This window comes from Cottoperca gobio, chromosome 8 (genome assembly GCF_900634415.1).
Source record: "Cottoperca gobio chromosome 8, fCotGob3.1, whole genome shotgun sequence".
NCBI classification, from domain to species: domain Eukaryota; kingdom Metazoa; phylum Chordata; class Actinopteri; order Perciformes; family Bovichtidae; genus Cottoperca; species Cottoperca gobio.
The window spans coordinates 6,852,371-6,873,732 of record NC_041362.1 but is presented as its reverse complement, the minus strand read 5'-3'; the positions used below and the strand labels follow the sequence as shown (position 1 = coordinate 6,873,732).

The window sequence follows — 21,362 nt, the reverse complement described above, 5'->3', positions numbered from 1 at the left end:
TAAAAGTTCCCAAAAGCTGTGCCTGTATATTCATTTCTCAAAAAATGGATCATTTAAGTAAAACCCAACGGCTTCATAAGAACTGTATCACAGTTAAAAGGGAGGGGGGAATATGATGTCAACTCTATGATGGCAAAGACTGGATGCATGGTGCAGCATTACATGGGGAAACTGCTATTGTTCTGAAGGTATCTCCTCTCTGTATGCAATGTGGCATGCTGATGAGAAGCAACGGGGGCATAGGTAGAAACTTATGACACGCAGAACTGCAGTTGACGGTAAATCCAGCTGAACTTGACTCACTGGTCCTTTTATTCCGGAATGTACAGACTGACATACATGTTGATGTCATTTGTAGTATGAAATCACACTGAGTGGAATAAATGACATTGTTTTAAAGGGTAAAGTAAGAATATGAAGCACCGTGTTTCCTTGACAGTATAATTGATTTAGACTCTGATACCTTTGATGCCCCTGAGGTCGTTGTTTACAGCCCTTCCTATCCACCTTTACATCACTGACAGAGGGTCCAAGCCCCCCCCCCCCCCACACACCCCCGATCGCGCTGATTAAGCTGAACGAACCGACACTGACAGTTTGTTTACAGGATCTATGTGTGATATGTGGCCGTGAATACGACACATGCGTAATTAGGATTGTACTAGAGCAGCCAACAAATGGTTGTAGATCGTGGAGATGTGTGACGGGTGTCGGAGTGAGTGTGTGTGCGTGTGTGTGTGCGTGCGTGTGTGTGTGTGTGTGTCGTGCCGTGTAGTGCATGACACTCGAGAAAAGCCGCGTACCGTTGCTAAAAATGACGAGCTTTGATGTGACAGTTGTGGATTGAAGTGAAGGACGGTAAATTATTTGACCCAGAAAAGCTTTCAGTCAAAGGCAGGAGCATTTGAACTCGTAGAGGTTCAGCTGGTCAGCATGCACACAGCGTTGAGCCATGGCAGCTGAGAAAGTATAAGATATGCTAATGAAGTAGCTTTAATGTGGTTGTTATTTAGGAGTGCATAACAAAAAGCCAATGGTCTGTTGTAACGGCGCCGGATCGCATTCAGGACCACGGACACCTCTGTAACGCACCTTTGGTTTAAAACAGCAGTCTGAGTCAATTTAGCGCCCCCCCACTCCCCCCCTCCGGGCAGATCGGAGGGCCTTACAAAATAACAACACTCACAATGAAATGAACTGTAGTTGCAGCTCATATTTGTTTCGGGTTTGGTAGACTCACACATTTAACTGTCTACGGTTCTGTCTATCACACCGTTTGATATATTCAAATAAGATGTGACCCCTTTTTGCATTTCAATATGCTGCAACATGTAGAGACAGTGAAGGCCATATGTTGCAGTGTTTTATGTGCCATGTCTACAGGGCAGGTGGACACTGCAGTTGACCTTTAACAGAAGCTACAATAAGCTTTCTGTCTACGGGATGTAGGTTAAGGAACAGGCTGTACTGTACACCTGTGTGTCAGATCCAAAGAATAAGGTGTACGACACAGATGGTGCGAGATGAAAACCAATTGATATCATTCTGAGTGCTATGAAACAATGCGCAGGAGTTCCCAGGGCTCCAATTTAACAATCAACACTGAACACATCCCTAGCAGCACCACTGCCATGAAATGAAAGCATGAACACAGTGTTGGTGTGCCTCTTTAACCTCCTTTAAATTAACCTCAACTGAAAATGTGTTTAAAATCGAAATGTAATGACTTATCTAGTAAATTCCAAAAACAAAAGTAAATTACACATCATGTCTATACTGGCAGATCGCACACATCCTAACAGCATTATAGATGTTCTTTAATAAATGAACATGAATAAATGGCACTGTTAAATTCTTGCGAATGTGACACAGAAAATGTAGCTGATGACTTACTATCATAACTCAACCCCTTCTTCAGTGGGTTCATCCTGTAATTGGCCTTGGGGGACAATTTGTTGTAAGTGTTTACATTAAATATTTAAAGGTCTGAAGAAAATATGATGCTACAGTGTTCCTAAGATTGCAAGGCAAACATAAAGAATTGATGAGTTCGTGCATATCTGCTGCAATGAGGGTGACACTATTTTCCAGCAGAGTTGAGATATCCGCAGATTTTCAGTCATATTCTCAGCACAGGCCTGCATGAAATATTAAGAAGGCTTTAATGAGACAGATGCACTTGTTCGTTCACTGCATGCGTTTGTTAAGTACCCTTAAAGCCCAGGGGTCCTTACTGTTCTTAGTGTACAGATGGGCACCTGCGTGACCTTGGCACAGATGCCTTGTACATCAAGCCAAGCATGACAGCACACACTGATATGTGGGTGTGTGCGCGTTCATTTGGAATTAAAGCATTTACTATACACCCATATGCTGTGCATTGCACTGCACCAGCCTAAAAACACTGTAAATTAATGTTAAGTGACTTTTGCTAAATGTGCTCAAGATGTCTTAAAACATAGTAGATGATTTAAAATTAAACTCATCTCCTCTAAAAACAATAGCAGACGTTCAGAGAAATGTGTACTAAAGGTGTAACCCTTGGTAAATGTATATCTTTTAGGAGAAAAGATTTTAAATACACTCAATATTGCATGAAAAAACGTTATGTATTGAGAAATAATAGTATGTTGGCATAATGTTCTGTGAAACTCAGCATCAGGCTGATATTAATAGCTTATTATCGATTGCTTAGAATGTAAATTTAGTGCAACAGCTAATTCTGATTCAGAAACTCATTTATCCTGGAAATAGAAGATGCTCCATTAATGTAAGAAAAAAAGGGTGTGAACAATGAGCTGATTAGATATTGTGTGTATGTGGTTGACACAAACAAATACAAGAAATTCACAAGAACATTCAGTATGAAATAAACCTTTTATCACAAGCAACTTTGAATTTGGTTGGTGACAGTTGCCCTTAAACCTTATGAATAAATATAACTTCTTTGTTAAAAACAAAAGACTTTGAATGTGTTGCACTAATAATCCTGTCAAACCCACAGAGTGATTTAAAACGCTTGCTGGAGCCTGAATGAGAGGTGAGGTAATATTTTTAAAGAGGACACAAGATTTCTTTGTTTCGTTTTGTAGCCGCATGATTTCTGCTTAAGTTAAAATTGTTTCATGTACTTGAAAAATTCACTTTCACTTTTGGAGGCAAACTAAATGTGTTGTGTTGTTCCCACTGGAGCATGAGAGTGCCAGAGGAATGCAGTTATTGGTTTAAGATGTGTGGCCCACGAAGACTCCCAACACTAAGCATGGCACAGAGCGATGGAAAGGAACACTTGCTTTGGTGTTTTTCTGTTCCAACATCAAGTGGGGGGAGAAAAACCTGCTTGTCATTCCCAAAGAGTGAACCCTGTGTAAGCAATTGGCTAGATTTTTCAGTAATTACTTGATCCTTTCTCTCACCAGGGATCACGTAAAACAATCAGTTTGAACAGGCTACTATTTAGGACCTTATTAAGTTGTGTTTCCTTATTCTAGATTGGTGTGATGATTGCACCAGAAACTCACCCAGCCGTGGTCGATTTATAGCTAAAAAAAAGCAAGTACTTCAAAAAGAGCGAGCACTTGTAAATCACACCGCTAAAACATCATTTGGCACAAACGTTTAGTTTATTTACATTGAGATAATTATACAGTACTTTTAGTGCTGTGATATAAGTGTCACTGGATTGAGATGGTTTTATTGACGCGAATAAAACAGTAGCTATGATGATGTTTTATTGAGAAGACTTTCTTAGCTCTATGTCAGTATTATTAAGAAACCTGACATTCATTAGGTCTGATTCCACATACAAACATTAGAAGTGATGTACAACAGTTAGCTGATGTAAGGCTAACACAATGTACACTGTCTCTGCATGTGAGGACAACAAAAGGACAGGCCTCAGCTCAATCAGAGCCAGCAGGACAAACAGCTGGTTGGATAATGTCCAATCGAGACAGCTTTCAACAGTCCGTCGACCTGGCAGTGACCCTTGAGCCAAAAATGTATTTTCCTGGTGCCAGTCCAATGAGAGCGAAGCAGCGTGATCACAATAAAAGCCCTCCCCCAGACATGACTATAATCAAGCCACTTGTGGTAAATGTCTGTCCTCGTCTCCGTGCCAAAAGCCTATTGTGCAGCCGTCTCACCAAAACATTGAAGCTTGTCAAAACGTGTAATATTCCCGCTGCCATTTTTTTAAATCAGCAAGTCTACCTGTTAAAAGCTCTTATAAAAATTGAGGAATGAGACTTTGCAGCTGGATGACTGTTCAAAGAGGAACAGAGATCTGAGTGTGCGTTTCCCTGGGAGGAAGGACACTAGGTAGCAGGCTGGACAGAGTGTGCTCTGCCAAGCAGCAGCCTAACCTCCACCGAGATAATTAAACAAATGAAAAGCAGCGAGAGACAGGGGTGTAAATCTGCCAGTGAGGCAAAGACACACACTCGACTATTAAAATCACCTTGCTCTGCTGTGACAGGTCCAGTGCTTGTCTGAATGACTAACATTGCATGACCACACACAATCCCTTGGAAGGTCAAGCTGCAACACACAGATACAACTTTAGGTTTAGCGTCATTTTCGTGCCTTTTTTGCTCCGTTAAATAGAAAAAAGCGACATAACCACAATTCCGCTGCCTGTCAATCACTAACAATCAAGTGGGAGCACTATGTGGGTGAGCAGGCCGGGTTAGATGAGCCACTATGCCTGCATCCACCTTCATGCACTCCTCGTTAATATACAAAGGTGCTTCACAATCAGCCGCAGATAATGAGGTTGCATTATGTTTGATTCAGTGCTGCTTGAAAAGATTGAATAGTATCTGCTTGTGTCATGACTGATTAAGGCAGAGCTTGAATCAGTGCACGATAATGATACCACATTGTGCGAGTCGGAGCCTTACCACTGTAAAGAGATCTGTGTCATAAAAGAGATGCTGCTTAAGAAAGGCGGGAGCACAGAGAGCTATTGAGCCTTTGTGCTGTCCGCGGTTCACTCCCAAACCTTAATGTTTGATGTGCTTTCATGTGGCTCGCTGCTTCATCATCAGAGGTGTGTGTGTGTGTGTGTGTGTGTGTGTGTGTGTGTGTGTGTGTGTGTGTGTGTGTGTTTGTAGGGACAAGTAATCACTAAACACAGTGGCATTGTGAGGATTCACCTGCCATGTAATAACATTCATTTTGTATTTAAAAGGTTAAACATTCATTTTTGAGTTAATTCCTTGGTTTGAGGTTAATGAGTTCAGAGTAAGGCAACGTAAGTAAGTAAGTACGTGTGCAACATGTGGTGTTTGCGGTTAGGAAGTAGAGCAAATGAATACGGTACCATTTCCTCTCAAGTACAGCGCGTGTCCGTGCGGTAGATGAAAGGAGGTGGTGGTTAGCGTGTGTGGTTTTAATGGTCAGGGAGGTTTGTGTGCCTGTGTGAGCGCTTTGCCTTTTGATGATGCTGTACCTGTTTCTGGGTCACTTTTCTAAATGTGGTCTGTTCATGACTCACACAGGGGTGATATTAAGTGCGTGATGATGGTGGCAGTGAGCTTTTTATTGCGGTGCGGCCCAGGGTGAAACGGGTGACTGATTTTACTACTGCAGTGCCGTGGATGAGGCACGAAGGCAGGCAGCGGTCAACATGGTAATTGGTTAACAGATGGAAGGCCGGGTAGGGAAGCATGTGAGGTCAGTGGCCTGACTCTCAGACTCACACTATGTCCCCGCCATGGTAGGGCCCCTGAGGTAGAAAGTGTTGGTCAGCATGACATTACCTTTCCAGCTGGAATCCCCTTTCCATACGGGTGAATACTGTATGCAAACACGCATTGACCTTCCCGACGGGAGCTAAACAAAAACTGTGATCTTAACTTCACACTACAGCAGAGCAATGTGTCGATAATATAATGATATCATGAAGTGACACTAGATATTGTCTTACATTTTGTATATATCGTAAGTGTTGTCTTCTCCTGGTTTAAAAGGCTGCATTACACTAAAGTGATGTCATTATCTGAACTTACCAGACGGTTCTAGGTGTTCTATAATTTGCCTTTATTCACTTAGTCATTATATCCACATTACTGATGAAAAAACACGTTTAAAATACCGCGAGCCAGAATAATAATGAGTGAGACACTCTCCGCTGCTTTGACATCATACTGTTGTAGATGGGCCAATTTAATTGCTATTCGCATTTGTTGCAGAAACCCTGGGAGTTTGAGCATTTTGCTAATTTCTCAGAGGACAGGGGACACTGTCGCTTCAAACTGTGATTGACAAAGTCAGAGATAAAAGTAAAGTAACCTTGGTATTTAGTCCATGTTTTAAATGACCACTTACTCATTCAGAGCTGACCACTACGTATGCTCCAGGGTTGTGTGGGCTCTAAATGACCTCTGTTGCTGTTTTCTGTCTTGTTGAAAACCCAGCGGCTGCTGTACTAAAATGACCATTAGCGATCCCGTGGACTGAGCTGGCTGACTCCAGGGCAGCTCGTAATCGTCATTAGAAAGGTCTTTAAGGTCTTTTGGGACTGAGTACTGAATACAAATGTTAGCGCTTTCTCATTTACACAGACGCGGTTAAGCTGGCAGCAAACCAGCAGCCAGCTGTACACTGAGGGACTGATTACTTTTATACATGCAGGAGGAAAGAAAAGTAGATTGACATGTGTCCTCTGAGCCTGTAGTGTCCCCTTTTGACCATAATTCTCTCTTCCAGACAATTTCACAATGACTGTGACAAAATATTCAGTGCGCCCATAATATAATGTATAGGATGTTATTTGTATGCTTGCTGCCAACAGAGTATGGAAGGATCAGCTTGACTGGTGGGATGAATATCATCCCTATATCGTATTCTCTCCCCCACTTTCTCCCTTTCCTTTCTGTGTGAGTGTGCTGGAGGGTGCAGGACTCCCAGAGGTTTATGTCTGTGACTATAAGCAAGAGTGACATTTCTCTGACAACACCCAGAACAGGCACACACACGCACGCACGCGCGTCTCTCTCTTTCACACACACATTTTCTCTGTCTCCTTTGCTCTCTAGTTCACAAACATGTCAGGAATTGGATCCACGGCAGACAAAGAGCCAAACCACGCATTGCATAGATACCAACAGACTGTTAAGCCTGTCGTAGGTTATAGTATGAGTGACAGATGCCAATCAGAGCACAGACTTGATCATCTGGTCAATGCTGGACACACTGCCGCCAGCACACCAAGGGCAACAACACACGTTACCCTAGTAACTGCCACCGTAGGAATCACCCGATGATTCTTTTTTTTAGCGCCCATCTGCTCTTTTTTGCATTGCAGCAGGCACCTCCTGACCAGTTTTCTGTACGACCTTGCTTTCCCCTGCTCGATGAATCTTTTATGAGACTGGCAATGTGGGTTTCTGTGTAGAAGATTGGAATATAAATATGGCTGTTGCGCCTAGAGCTCCTCTTCCCGCTCTGATACAAAAGCTTTCATAAGACTGAGCAGATTGGGCAAGCTGCTATGAACGGCGCTCTTCACATCCCGTATCAGAGTGTTATGCATTCTGGACATAGATTCTGCCTCCACCTGCTCGATCACATGGCCGGACAACATACCACACTCCAGGGAAATCTCCTTTCCTTTAAAAAGGCTCGGGTTTTATGTCAAATTCTATAGTCAGCATAGTTTTCTCTTCAAAAGCCCTAGTTACTTACGCATTGCTCACGTTCACGTTGTGGCGAGCTGTGGCATCAACTGACTTTGACTGAGAGGTGATAAAAAAGTGATTGATTAAAATCTTCAGACTCTTTCTCGATTACTACTCCCTGTCTTTTATCTCTTCCTCCACTTTGTCTCCCTCTCCTCCTCCTCCTTCACATGATCCTTGCTACATTCATTCCAGAGAATTGTCTCCTCGCCGCCATGTGCGAGTGTGACAGCGTTGCCTCCCATGTTGAAAGCTAACTGAATCGCAGGGCTTTCATTTTGGGGAATGAAGGATGAGAGCTATACGACGCTGCTGGAAAGAGGAACCATTTAATCGATGTGTTTTCCACGTGGCACTGTCACTGCCACTCAATAGGGCCATTGATGAGGGAGGCTCTCTCTGACTGCGCCAAGGCTTAAAGGCTCCAGTCAGGGAGGCGTGGGAGCTCAGCAGCCACCAGACACTGCTGCATATCAAGCAGGCTGGCAGAGCTGCTCTCTGCAGCCCCACGGTGAGCAAGGTAGAGAGGTCCTTTGATAGAGACACTACATGTAGGAGAGAAGAGATAACAAGATGCTCCAGTGGAAGGAACACCAGCTTACATTATTATGTTGCCTGATTCTAAACCCCCGGGATTCCTCCAAGTCTAAAAGAAAACACACACACAGACAGACACATGTGTGTGTAACACGGGACGTGAACACCACATCTGGAAGTAGGAGCCACAACTGAAGAACTCAGCATGTATCATATTAAAGAAAAAGTCAAATGGAATGATATCTGTAGAGCTGATGACATTTGATCTAGCAATGATGGGTTACACAAAACTGGAGGGGAATGATCTAACACGCTGACTTTTGCATTAATTTTTCATAGATCAGAGTGCATTTAGATAAGCATACTAATCGAAAGGAACTTTTCTCGTGAGTGAGCACTTAGTTTCCAGCAGTACCATGAAACCATTGCTCTTTATGCACTTTTCAATACTTACAGAATATAAAACAAAACATGCTTTTTAAACAATGGCCTTGAGCTTGCCCAGAGTTCTCACTCTGCAACATTTTACACCTTCCATTGTCAATAATCCGCAGCCTCAGATGCACAAAGACAGCCCGTACAAAGAACAAAATGTATTTCTTCTATACTCTTATGAAAGTCCCTCAGTAATACTCTTGGCAGCGGGTATGCATATGTGCATGTCAATGATGTTACTGCGTAGCATTAAGTACTGTGTCTATAATAGGCTTAATGTGCATTACAAATATACACCAGCATCATATATAACATTTAGTAACACACGCGCGCATACTCTGTAGAAGACAGATGCTGTAAACTGAAGAGGCTGCGGTGATCAGGGCTGATACAAAGTCAGAAGATGTGGACTGGGTTTGAATTAGTGCCCACTGGAGTAGCTGAGTAGCGGGGTAGCATGGTTGTGAAGTGAGAGAAAGAGAGAGGGAGAGAGAGAGAGAGAGAGGGAGAGAGAGAGAGAGAGAGAGAGAGAGAGAGAGAGAGAGAGAGAGAGAGAGAGAGAGAGAGAGAGAGAGAGAGAGAGAGAGAGAGAGAGAGAGAGAGAGGGAGGAAAGACAGAGTGGAGTTGCTGGAAATGAAAATTGGAGATTGCGGGCAGGGATAGCGGGGGAAAATAGACAGAGTGCCTTCCGACTGTGCCTGCCGAATATGCCTGCAGGGTTATTATCTCGCCCATCCTAACCAAAAGGAGAATAATAATTACAGGCCTATCGCTCCGTCACCATGATTTTATTCCGTTCACTGGCACTGACACTCCTTGAAGATCGTCTTTAATTATCTCTACATCGCTTAATCAATACGGCAGTGACCGCGGCAAAACAATGGCATGTGCATCCTGTCGCTCGGGCAAGAGAGACACAGGAAGCAGCAGGAAGAAAGGATGAAGTGTTGACAGACAAGATGAGAGACCAAAATGATGTGGAGTGGCATTTCTGTGAGAGGGAGGGGGAGAAACGACATGCTCTGATAAAAACCTGCTCTCATGATGATTAGACTTTGCACTTGTTTATCTACTATTGAGTTTGTGTGCATACAGATGTGTAGCAAGATATATATATATGTATATATGTATATATATATATATATATATATATATATATATACGTGTGCTTCTTGCTGCATCAAAAGGTGAGAGAAAGCAGGTCGAAGTCTGAGCTCAGGCACACTATGCTATGGGATCTAATGCAGTTATCCTCGTTATATTTCCCAGCAGCAGAGCTGAGTGCTTCAGCCACACTAATGGTGATGTGATGAATAGGTATTCAGAATAGGTCTCTCTCTTTAAGCCTTAGTGCCTCCGGCTAGTGGCCCTCTCAGGCCCGGCTCTCATCTCGTACTCCTTTCAGTGAAAGGAACAGCACGCAGGAAGCTGCTTCAAGGATCTTCAGAAAGGAGTGCTTCTTACTCGTCAGGCGCATTTTGCTTCTTGGTACTGTATGTTCTGGATCGATATCTGCAGCTGCCATGCTTAAAATCTCTCTTGATCTTATCCTAACAGCCCCGAACGAGACTACTAAATGTGAACAGTGGGACTCGTTTACACTGTGAATTAAGTGTGGGGGTGTTGTTGATTCAGGGAAGATCCACTAAATGGAGAACATCAACAAGGAAATTAAAAGCGGTTAGATTATTATGGACTGCAAAGGACAAGTGAATGAACACCAACACACAGTGCTTGTGCACAGGTGTCATTAAGATTTAAATGAGTGATTTATTCTGTGGGTGGCAGAAATGTCCCCAGAATGTGTTACCCTCTCCAGCTCATTATTAAAGGGTATTTCTGTCCTTCTAATCTCCAATGCTTAGAGCTTGGATCTTATTTTGAATTCATTATTGTACATTTTACCAGAGGCAATCAGGCAATAATCAACAATGATATGTCCCAGGAGGAACGAGCAGTGGAGTCGCAGACTGCCATGTCTTAAAGACGCCAAATAAAAATGTTTATGTTAACGATTAGCAGAGGACGTGACTCCTTAAGGGAAAAATCATCTTCAGCCATTCTCTCCTTGTGCTGCATGGAATATTAATGCAAGGGATGGCCTTTCTGATATTGCCTCTCCCAGGCTGCGCTCACAAATATCATCATTAAGCACTATAGATCTGCGTCACGCTCAGAATGAAGTTCGCAGCACAACATCCTGCATCAACTGGAATCCTGCACACAGCGTTTGTAGAAATCTAAATGGCATCCGTTTGTCTATTTTATAACCCACACATGAACTCACACATTCTCAAGCACGTGCACCCCGCAATGTAATCCGTACAACACATCACGGGAGGAGAGCTGCATTGAGGTGGTAATGCAGGACATGTCACTACATTCACCACACAGTCTTTTGCGTTGTACCATCCGAACGCTGCATCTGTTACTGAGAGATCCAGTCTGAGGAGCCAATGTGACCCCTGTGGTGAAGCAGCAGACTCTACGGCCACACTTTACCATCAGGGCCTCCCTCCTCCCACCGACACCTTCCCACTCACAATACTTCTCATCTTACACTCGGCTAACTCCGCAGAATATTACCCCTTTATAATGTTCAACACACGGCTCTCTCTCTCTCTCTTTTTGCTCTCTTCTGCTCTGCGTAATCATTTTCACACGTGCGTTGATGTTTTCCCTGTTTGTTTGTTTGTTTAATCACGCAGCGGATCAGCGGCTCCTGAATTTGACAATGCAACCGAGACTTTGCAGATTACATGGCTGGAATCATCGTCAGGGTGTTGGGGGAAGGCAGGAAGGAACACGGGCTTACACAACACTGTGTATTTATACTCAGAAGTATTTCTACTCTGTTCACCGACAAGGGGAAAGTCCATAAAAGCGCACACACAGCGCCAAGCTAATTTGTTTATCTACAAGTTTGTCCCAACGTGTGGCTGTAAATGTAATATTCAGTTGGGGGCTGTTTTAGGATTTCTCTCCGCTGCACACTGTGCCTGTGTTGTACTAATAATGTGTCCCTAATTAAATGCTACAGCTTCTCAGAGCATTAATGACCTGAAGACAGAGGATACAAATGGAGGCTTCAGTGTGAGCGCTGACAAAAGGAGCTGGACACAAGACTGCGGGCTGCTTCTGCCCCTTCATTACTAAATATACAGCTATAGCTGATGGGTTCTGGTCATTGTTTGCTCCTGACCATTTCCAGCGCCGAGCATTACTGTAAGATTTTCTTTAACAATTGGCTGCTGCAAACTCTCAGTCAACCAGACTGTAATTGGCAGGATCGCACCACTCCTCTCTGGTCCTGTTAGTTTCGCTGTTGCAGACGTGGCAGAAAACAGACAAGATGTAAATTCATCACCTCAGGGAGTTTCAAATGCATCACCCATCCTTTTCTCTCTTTATCGGTTTCTCTCCCTGCCTCTCCTAAACATCACAGTCTCTTCTATTACCCTTTTCTTTTTTCTATCTCTCGTGTTATTCTTTGGCTTATTTTCCTCTTGTGTGACTTACGACAGTGGTTAGCTATTCATGGTGCTACCTTCACTCTGTGACTGGGTGACATTTGTAAACAATAACTCAGGCTGAGACCAAATGAGAAAACACAGACACTTTGTTCGCTGGTTGTCTCTTTAGTCATCTAACAAGGCCCTAGGTAAATGGCATCTCAGATCTCACCTTTTCTGCATGTATAGATAAGTACGCCATGGAAGACACAAAGCACTTTGCTATTACATTAATAAGACAATGAAATGGCACTCAAGCCCTGCAGTGCAGAAAAGTGCTCTGAGCAGCCACAATAATATTATATATAGAGGCTGTATACAGATTTGTATTAGCGTGCCAAAATAAAAGTTTTGTATTAGCTGATAATTAAAGGAAAATGACGACAAGTTACCATCTGGATGATGTTGACAAGGCCAGCACCACAAGTTCAGTGAAGGGCGTTCTGAGTGTCCATGGGGGGCTGTGATAACGAGCGGGCCTTTAAACTTTAGCTTGCTTTGATTGGATTTATTTGCCATATCACTGTGACACATGCGTATTAATTGAAATAAATGCAGAAACTAACACAATAAAGTTAGAAATAACTTATTTTCATTGTGGTCCTCTCTCCAGGAAGATGTTACAGGTTGAAGATAAGGTACCATCGCACAGGCTACATTAAAAACAATACATCCTTCCATAAACTACTAAAGAGCAAGGTAACATAAAAAGCAAAAGGTCACCTGAGCACACAAACTACACACTAACACACACAGGGACATTTCTAAAATCAGTGTCCCACATGCATGTTTAAAGGAGACGGGCTTGGTTTCATCTCTACTGGAAGTCTATTCCATCCTACCACGTATGCCACATATAGAACAGTGTTTTGCCCAGATCAGTCCTAAATCTACGAGACACAATGTCTGTCGCCGTGCCTCTAGTTAAATATCCACGAGAGTCCCTAACTAGCTATCTTTCCGTCAGTCTGGAGCCTCACAATTTGTTGTCAGTAATTACTCAATTTACAGCGTTCCCTACGCAGCCGTGAGAATGTTTGATTAGCTGGGTGGGATAAAAGGTCAGGATGTGGTAGTAGCTTTCTGCTGTTGGATCCAGAAAGGGTGGGTTTTTGTGGGACATTAGTAATCAGGTCATGTAGCCAGGAAATTATCATAGTAATTGTGTGTGTGAATGCATATCTGTATACATGTGAGTGCCTCTGCGTGTGTGGGCAATTCGACCGGGCACATTTACCACAGGAAGTGCAACGCTGAGTCATATTCAGCTGGTGCTGTTGGCACGAGTAGGTGCAGAACAGTGGATAGAGCCATGCTGTGCTGCAGAATGCATGACAGCTGATTGCTGCACGTAGTTCTTGTGTATTGCTATGATCAGGCTTTTTTTCTTTAGCGAGCCTCAAGCTAAATGTGGCGCCCTGCTTGTCCCTGATTGAGCCATCTGACATTCAACCATTTGATCAGTCATGCCAAATACTCTACAAATAAGACCCCATGGACTGTTGAGATTGTAATCAGCAATCAGGAGCAATCAATCCTTCTATGAATAGCAACATATTCATGAAGCTTCTAAGAAGAAGTACACCAAACTAGGCTTTCTCCGATGCTTGGTCAAAGAAAACAAGACAATGTAAATATTTTTGCAGCGCAGCCTTGTAAATGGTAATTGTAGAGGCTAAGCCAACGCTTTAAGCCACTTGGGTTCCGCTTTGTTGCTCTGGTTGACGCACTTCTTGTTCTGCCTGCTGAAATAAAGATTCCAGATTCCAAACATTTGCGATTGAACATTCAGTCCATTTATTTCTTTTTCCATCAGCAAACATGCCATGACATTTAGACACACAATGGGTTAGCCTGCGGGAGCAAACGCTACCTTCGCCAACTTGTATGTGTGCGCGTGTCTGTATGTGGTCAAAAACGGTTTGCTTTCCAGGCGGAACACCACCGTCAACAAACATTGGTTCCTACTTATAGCAGGAGTGCTAACTCCAAAATCTTCTTCCACCACTGATTTTTCAAAAAGTCTTACTTTGACTATTAATAAAAGTGTGATTTTTAATGTGATTTAATAAGGTCAAAGTTGTACTGTTTACAAGTTGTACACTTTTTCATTTCAAGACTTCCAGACCAATCAGAACCACTTCTGAGGCAGGTTGAGTGGCGTAACATAAAATGGTTGTAAAGTCTTGTGTAATGGTGCAATTGTAAAGAAATGTTGTTCTGGGTTTTAATATTGACTTTGAAATCTAAATAAAAACATCCCACAGCTTGGGTTAAGAGGTTATGAGTCTCTCAGATCTGCAGTCTTGCCTTGTGATGTATTATGAATGTCTCCTCGTCTTCACTGTGGGTTGATTAGATGGGCTCTACTGGAAAGACAATGGATATACTCTCCACAGGATATTGAAGGTGTGTTTCAGTCAATGCAACCAGGCCGACACACTTACTTTATTGATTTTCTTTCTCATGTGTTCGCACTGAAAGGACAGAATCTCACCTGCTAGCAGACGTTATTGTAGTTGAGCACTATCAGGTGAGCCTCTGTTTTGTATACAATACAGCACAACACAGTGACGACCACCATTAGAGGGTCTAGTAGACATTTACAGCTCAGTGGAGAGAAAGCGTGGCTCATGCAAGTGGACGCAAATTCATGCACTCATATGTAAACACATACACACAGAAATGACTTGTCTTTAGGACATTATAGCACCTACTCTTGCCAAACTGTGCTGAAGCGAGCTCAACATGCAAGGTTATCGACTCCCATGTAAGGTCTTCATGCAAGCCACATCTATAAAGAGTCATTCCCTCTGTGGTCAGAGTGGGACACAGGTCTTACTGTATTTGTGGTGAACGCTCCCTGCTTGAATTATGGAACATATTCAACTCAATTGGATGTGTTGTCTGCACTTTATGCATGCAGGGGTCGATGCATGTGTACTCTATAATCCTCCTGTGGTCTCAGTCGCTACTATAACATTTAAAAGCCCAGATGAGTTTCCTTAATCAAAGGCCCACAGGAGCTGTTAATAGATTAAACACTCCCCGTTGAAAGCACACCACTGTGTCTGCCTGCTTGAACCCTGGGGTACAGCCTATTTATGCCATTTAAATAGTTGCCATGGTAATGAGGTCACGCTTTGTTTAATCAGATTTTGATCTTGATATATTTGGAAGGCGGTGGGCCTCCATGTCCATCATCTAATTAATGAATTATGACTCAGAAAAATAGCCAGTATTCTTAGAGCCAGATGACTCCAGCATCTTTCAGAGCTCAGGCGGGGGCTTTGTGTGCGGCCTCGCTGCCTCAGTCGAAACAGCTCTGCATCAATGTGAAGAAGGTCTGTGTAATTAGCTGAGGTGTGATTTGGTCCTGTGTTTCAGCTGCGAATTTGCAGCCAGATGCACGTTTGTGACGAGTGTTTGGTGCTTTCTGCTCCCCCAGCTGTGGCTGTTATCTCACCCAGAGCTTGTCTCTATGACCTCAGGGCTTTGTAGCGCTCTACTGCCATCCATGGGTGTGCACAAATGCTGCCATTTCTGCAGTTGGTGGCCATTTTCACCGTTTGAACTGATTAAAAATGCCCTTTATAGAGCATGCCTTCAGGCAAGGAGCAGAGTGAATTCTTTTAGATGTTTATGATTAAGCACAAAGCCATGTTGGCATGTCTATCTGAAGGCACCAAAAAGCTGCACAAAAGTGTGTGCATGTAGATGTTGCACAGTGTTGTAGCTACAGTATGTAACGTAAACCATGCTACAAGACAGCTACGATCACCACTGAAAGTGCACGAGCTCAGGACAGAAATAGTAGGCGCTAAGACACATGCAGCGTAAAGGAGAAACACATGATACGATGACATTTTTTCACATTGCCAGAAGGGCCAAGAGAGACAACAGAGAGAGGGAGAGAGTGAGAGGAGTTAAAAGCTAAATACATTTCACAGAGAAGGAGAACAAAAGAGAATGACAGAGAATTGGAGATAATGACACAGCAGAGAATCAGAGAAACTGAGGCTGGACAATTATTAGAGTGGAAATTATGAGGAATGGCTTTAAAAATTAATCAAAAAGAATTAAATTGATGCAGGTTAAAAGGCTGACTTCCTCTCTAGCTAATATTTAATGAAAGCTTGTTCTGCCAACAGACTTTGTGATTAGATAGTTGATTGGCAGAGCCTGGAGTTCTGTGAGTTATGGCAGATTGTCTTCATGACACTCATTATTCTCATCCTTTATTTGGTCCATCACTTTACAAAAGATGGCATCTGACCTGCACTCTGTGAGAAGAATTTTAAGTTTGAACATGTGCACTGTGCTCTACACGGGTAAAGCAGATACATAAGTTATTAACAACGGTCTTGGATGAAAAGACACCTTGAATAGAAGAGAAGGGTACGAAAGACTCTGAGAGAAGATATGATGTGGGGGCGTCTGATGGCGGACTCTATGGCTTCAGTTATTATACATTCTGCAGGTGCAGCATGCCCACACAGTCAGTTGTTATTGCAAATGAATACTATGAGATACCCCACTGCTAATGAAAAGAGAGAATAAAGAAGGCTGGGGAAATATGTACAGTTGCCTTTAAGGTTTTATTTTTGATGAAATGATCTAAAGCAGGGGTGTCAAACTCATTTTAATTCAGGGGCCACATGCAGCACAATTTGATCTCAAGTGGGCCGGACCAGTAACATCACAGCATAACAACCTGTAAATAACGACAACACACAGGACATTCTGAAAATGTTCAAACTTTTTGAGAAACAAAAGGTGCAATTTCAACAATAATATTAGTTTATCATTTACTTTATGTGCGTTACAACTTACAGATCACAGTGTGTCTACAAAGGCCGGTTTTGGTCCGCGGGCCGCATGTTTGACACCCCTGATCTAAAGTCACTGTATTTTAATCTATCTGTGAATGACCACAGTCGCTATAGTAATACACACACACACACACACACACACACACACACACACACACACACACACACACACACACACACACACACACACACACTTCAAGTTTTGAGTGATGACATAATTAGGACATTCTGGCTCGTAAGTAGTCCTTAAAAATGTGTACTAGGTACAACTTGCTTTTCCTTTAAGGTTAAGGTAGGTAAGACATGTAGTTGTGAGGTAGGGTGCTAGAGAATACATCATGTCAAATATGGTCCTCACTAGTTTAAAGCAACGTGTGTATGTTTAGTGTCTCTTGCATGAGGCATTACTAAGAACATACTGCAGGAACATTTTAAGGAATCAATGTGCTGGAGCCATGGACTGCTCCTCGCTGTGAATTATCCTACTTCCTGCACAGTGGCTACAGTCCTGCATGGGGGGTGGTCTTTTTAATTATCCAAGGTGATGCATCAATAAGCACCATCAGCCTTCTTACTTTGTTACCAGGTTGTCTTAGAGGAGGCTGAGTACGGAGCTTGGTTATTTACTACAGATACAAAAGGTAAAAGACATCCATCCATGTTTAGATCTTTGCTGCCACCCTGTGAATGTGGCGATTACTGCATTCTCTTTGGACGCTGCATTAAAAAGGAAATATATAGTTTGGTAATTTGGTATTTGTAATAGTATTACAAAACATAGTTTTTCTCACCCACATGAAGATTGCGAGCAAAAACCCTTAAATATGTTAATAAAATTGGATCAGAAATGTTAATAGTGCATTATTTTGATCGTTTACAAATACTGATCTAACTGTAGACATATCACAACGTATTTAGATCAATGAGGAATCACCTGTGAAATGTAATTCGGATATATTCACTTGGCTCCAGTCTATTTCCGGCTCCCCCCAGGACATTGATACAACCCTTCGAAGGCAGCAGTGTGTTTGTGATACGACTTTGCGTTGAACCTTTTTTTTTATAAAATCTCTGTCTCTAAACATCGCTGCCACATGCCCCCTCACATCTCCTTGACACATTCCCATAAAGTGACAACTACCTGTCACTAGTTTCAATACTGCAACAATGACGGACACCGGCTCGCTCTCTGGCTGTGTGGAAAGCATTTTATCGGGTGCAATCCCGCTGGTAACCACACGGGGTCAGTCTTGCTGCAGAAATAGAGGCACAGACACAGACGAGACTGATGCGGGAGCCAGCCAGCAGGTAAGCTGAGGAGGATACTTTATATTTTTTTGGATGGGGCTCAGAAAGCTGTCTCTTCTCATATCACTTCACAGTATGCCCCACAGAAAGGAGGCCGTATCACTCATCCAATGCGACTGTGTGGGGAAGGGAGCCCTTCCATGGCTGACAAACTGAATAAGTCAGCAGACCAGGAAGCAGGAAAGCAAAGGGAGATGACCTGGCCGTTTTGTCTGAGTAGGCCACTCTGTCATCATTATTCATGGTTGTTTAGGGCGTAACATGACACTGCCAGTTCCCCAGTATCTTGCCAGGAATTGTTGCGAGGAAAGGCTTTAAGCTTTAAGGAGAAATTTGAGATCCAGTTCCCATACACCTTTCTCCATCTTGGCCATTGCAGTAGAGGTGAGTAAATACTTGGAGACTAAATACATACCCCACATCGAAGGGGCTGGTCTAAACATGTCTGTCTGTCCTGAAATAGACTCAAATCAGGCTTGAGGAATAGTCCCTGAGGTTATATAACATCAAAATAGGCAGTGAAGCGATTGGTATATCTGACACTGGCTTACCTGCTGTGATTGTGCCGAAAGCTAAAGCCATTTGGATTACAGCAATACAACAATGGTAAAACTGCACCACTTCAAAAATAACATGTAATCCCCTGTCATTCAAAGAAGGCATGCGGTAGCAGCCAGGTGAGAACAAACCCAAGCTTTATTTATCAGTTTTACATTCAAGGTGTTTTGATAGCTATAATCTATTCCGTCATTCATGTCAATTCAATCATGCAAATTTGAACTACTGCACCACTAGTTTTTGAGTTTTAGGCAGTTAGTGTCAAGAAGACATGTAACTGAAGCTGTTGATATGGTTACGCCTCAGGCAGCGTGGAGTTGGTAGGATAGTGTAAAAGTGCAAGCTACAGGCTGATATGTCATGAAACGACGGATGAGCTGTCAAAAGCAGCCGTGCGCAGGAGCACCTGGATCTCTCCGACATTACATTAATACTTTGCTGCATGTATCCCCTCACCAACCCTGGCAAAGCTTAAATCTATCAGCCCTCTTTATCCCCGGGTCTCCATCCAGTCCAGACAGCATGATGAGGACAGTCCACTGTACCTGAGATCATGCCTTTGGCACACACACGCCACACAACATAGAGCACAGATCAGCCCTCTGAAATCAGTCTCTCTCTCTCTCTCTCTCTCTCTCTCTGATCTCCACGCCTTAGAAAGAGCACATACACCGACATGTGATTCATAAAAGAACAGCCAAATGTCAGAGAAAGAGAAAAGAATGGATACATGCATGCAAAACAGGGCTGGCAAGAACAGAGCACAGGCTGATTGGGAGGGGTTGAGACGGAGAGGCAGCCAATGCGCAGCTCTGCATCTTGAGGAAGAGAGGGGAACGGAGAAGGAGGGAGAGATAAGGGGAGAGTGAGGAAGTGAGAGAGAGAGAGAGAGAGAGAGAGGGAGGGGGTGAGGCTGAGGCAGTCACTCTGAGGGGGAAGATTCCAGGGTGATGCTGTTGGATGTGAGCTGCTCTCCTCTAACCGGTCTCTGGCTGTGAGTCTGGTAACTGTGCCTAACCAGCTCTGGGGGCTCTGCTGCTGCTCAGGCAGAAGCTGACTGGCTGGTTCCCTGCCTGGGCCGTCTGGAGCAGAGAGGGGTTTGACTGGAGCCGAGGTCCAGGGCAGGGCAGGGTAGGGCTGGCTGTAGGGCCAATTGTGCCGGGGCCCCACAGGGAGCAAGCATGACCGTTCCCATGCTAAAGATCGGGGCGGTGCTCAGCACCATGGCCATGGTGACCAACTGGATGTCTCAGACTCTGCCCTCACTGGTTGGACTCAACGGGACCACCATCTCTAGAGGGGGCACCTCGGAGAGGATTGTCAGCGTGCGTATGACTTTTTTTTGCTTATTTGCAAGTGTGTGTGCACTGTATTGTCCGTGAATGCTCTCGCTGTGAATGTAAGAAAGAAAGAGAGAAGAAAAAGAGTGACACGGCAGAAGACAGAGGGAGATGGAAATGGAAAGACACTTGCATGAGAGTTAGTGTGCGCCTGTATGTTAAACTACAGAAACATGTATTAAAACATGTGATGTATTAATAAGAGAGAGATGATGGAAGTAGACATGCATGTGAGAGCAATGTATCAACCAAACGTGAATGATGCACATGTTGGTGTGTGAGTCACATTAAGTATAATGATGCCAGATTGCGGGCTTGTGACTGTGAGTGATGGGGAGAGGCGGAGGACGCAGTCTGGACGGCCGTGGTAAATCATATGTTTTTGCCGGGGTGACGGGAGGTAGAGAACTGTTCTGAGTGATGCTCAGGCTGATTCCATCTGTCAGTCACCTCCAGGCTGGGAACGATGGTACTCAGAGGTGATGGGGAAGACGGGGAGGTTGAGACAATGTTACAGTTTTGTCTTATTTCTCCCTCGCTCTGTTTGTCTCTGAATCCTCTCAATCGTCCTTTCCTCTAATAAAACGCTCACAGGGAGGTTATACAGGTATAGAGAGGGCTGTTTTTTGTGAAGGTTTTATATTTAAATGTTTGTTTACACTGATGCTTTTCTTCTGTTTAATGCACACACACACACACACATACACACACACAAGTGTTGTCTGCATCAGTGTGCTTATGGGAGATAAGACAATGAGAAATATCAAGCAGACAAATAAATGAGTTTCTGGTTCTTCAGCAGTTAATGATTGCCTTTGCCTCTATCCTGAGTGTGTTTTTATGGCACCTTACCCATTAAGCAAATGCCTTGGTCTGCTGAAATGATTGAATGAAATTGAACATCCCAAGAGATCTGCAACCATCTGTGTGCGTCTGTGTGCGTCTGTGTGCGTCTGCATGTGTACGCGCAAGCTTCTGTGTCTGTGTGTGTGTGTGTGTGTGTGTGTGTGTGTTTGTGTGTTTAAAATGTGTACCCTGAGTATGTTGAGGCATTATTGTCTCAGGGGTGAAGCTCCATCTGGTTAAAGAAGAGTTGCATAATTTATGATGGTTTGTTGAAACACCAATCCCCCCCCCCTCCCCCTCCCCCTTTAGTC

The 21,362-nt window shown here is 43.5% G+C and overlaps 1 protein-coding gene across 3 annotated transcripts in view; it reads left to right on the top strand.

The window, feature by feature from the left end:
- The window catches only part of olfm2a (olfactomedin 2a), a 41,323-nt gene that overhangs the window by 528 nt on the left and 19,433 nt on the right, over positions 1-21,362 (top strand). Inside the window, exon 1 of one of the 3 annotated variants that reach the window (XM_029438584.1) lies at positions 18,113-18,307. The exons of 1 other annotated variant lie outside the window; for it this stretch is intronic. In XM_029438584.1, coding sequence (XP_029294444.1) covers positions 18,167-18,307 — 141 coding nt within the window. In that variant the 5' untranslated portion in view covers positions 18,113-18,166. Of the gene's footprint in view, positions 1-18,112; positions 18,308-19,773; positions 20,191-21,362 lie in introns of those variants that run through there. One more of the 3 variants, XM_029438583.1, reaches the window with a different exon arrangement.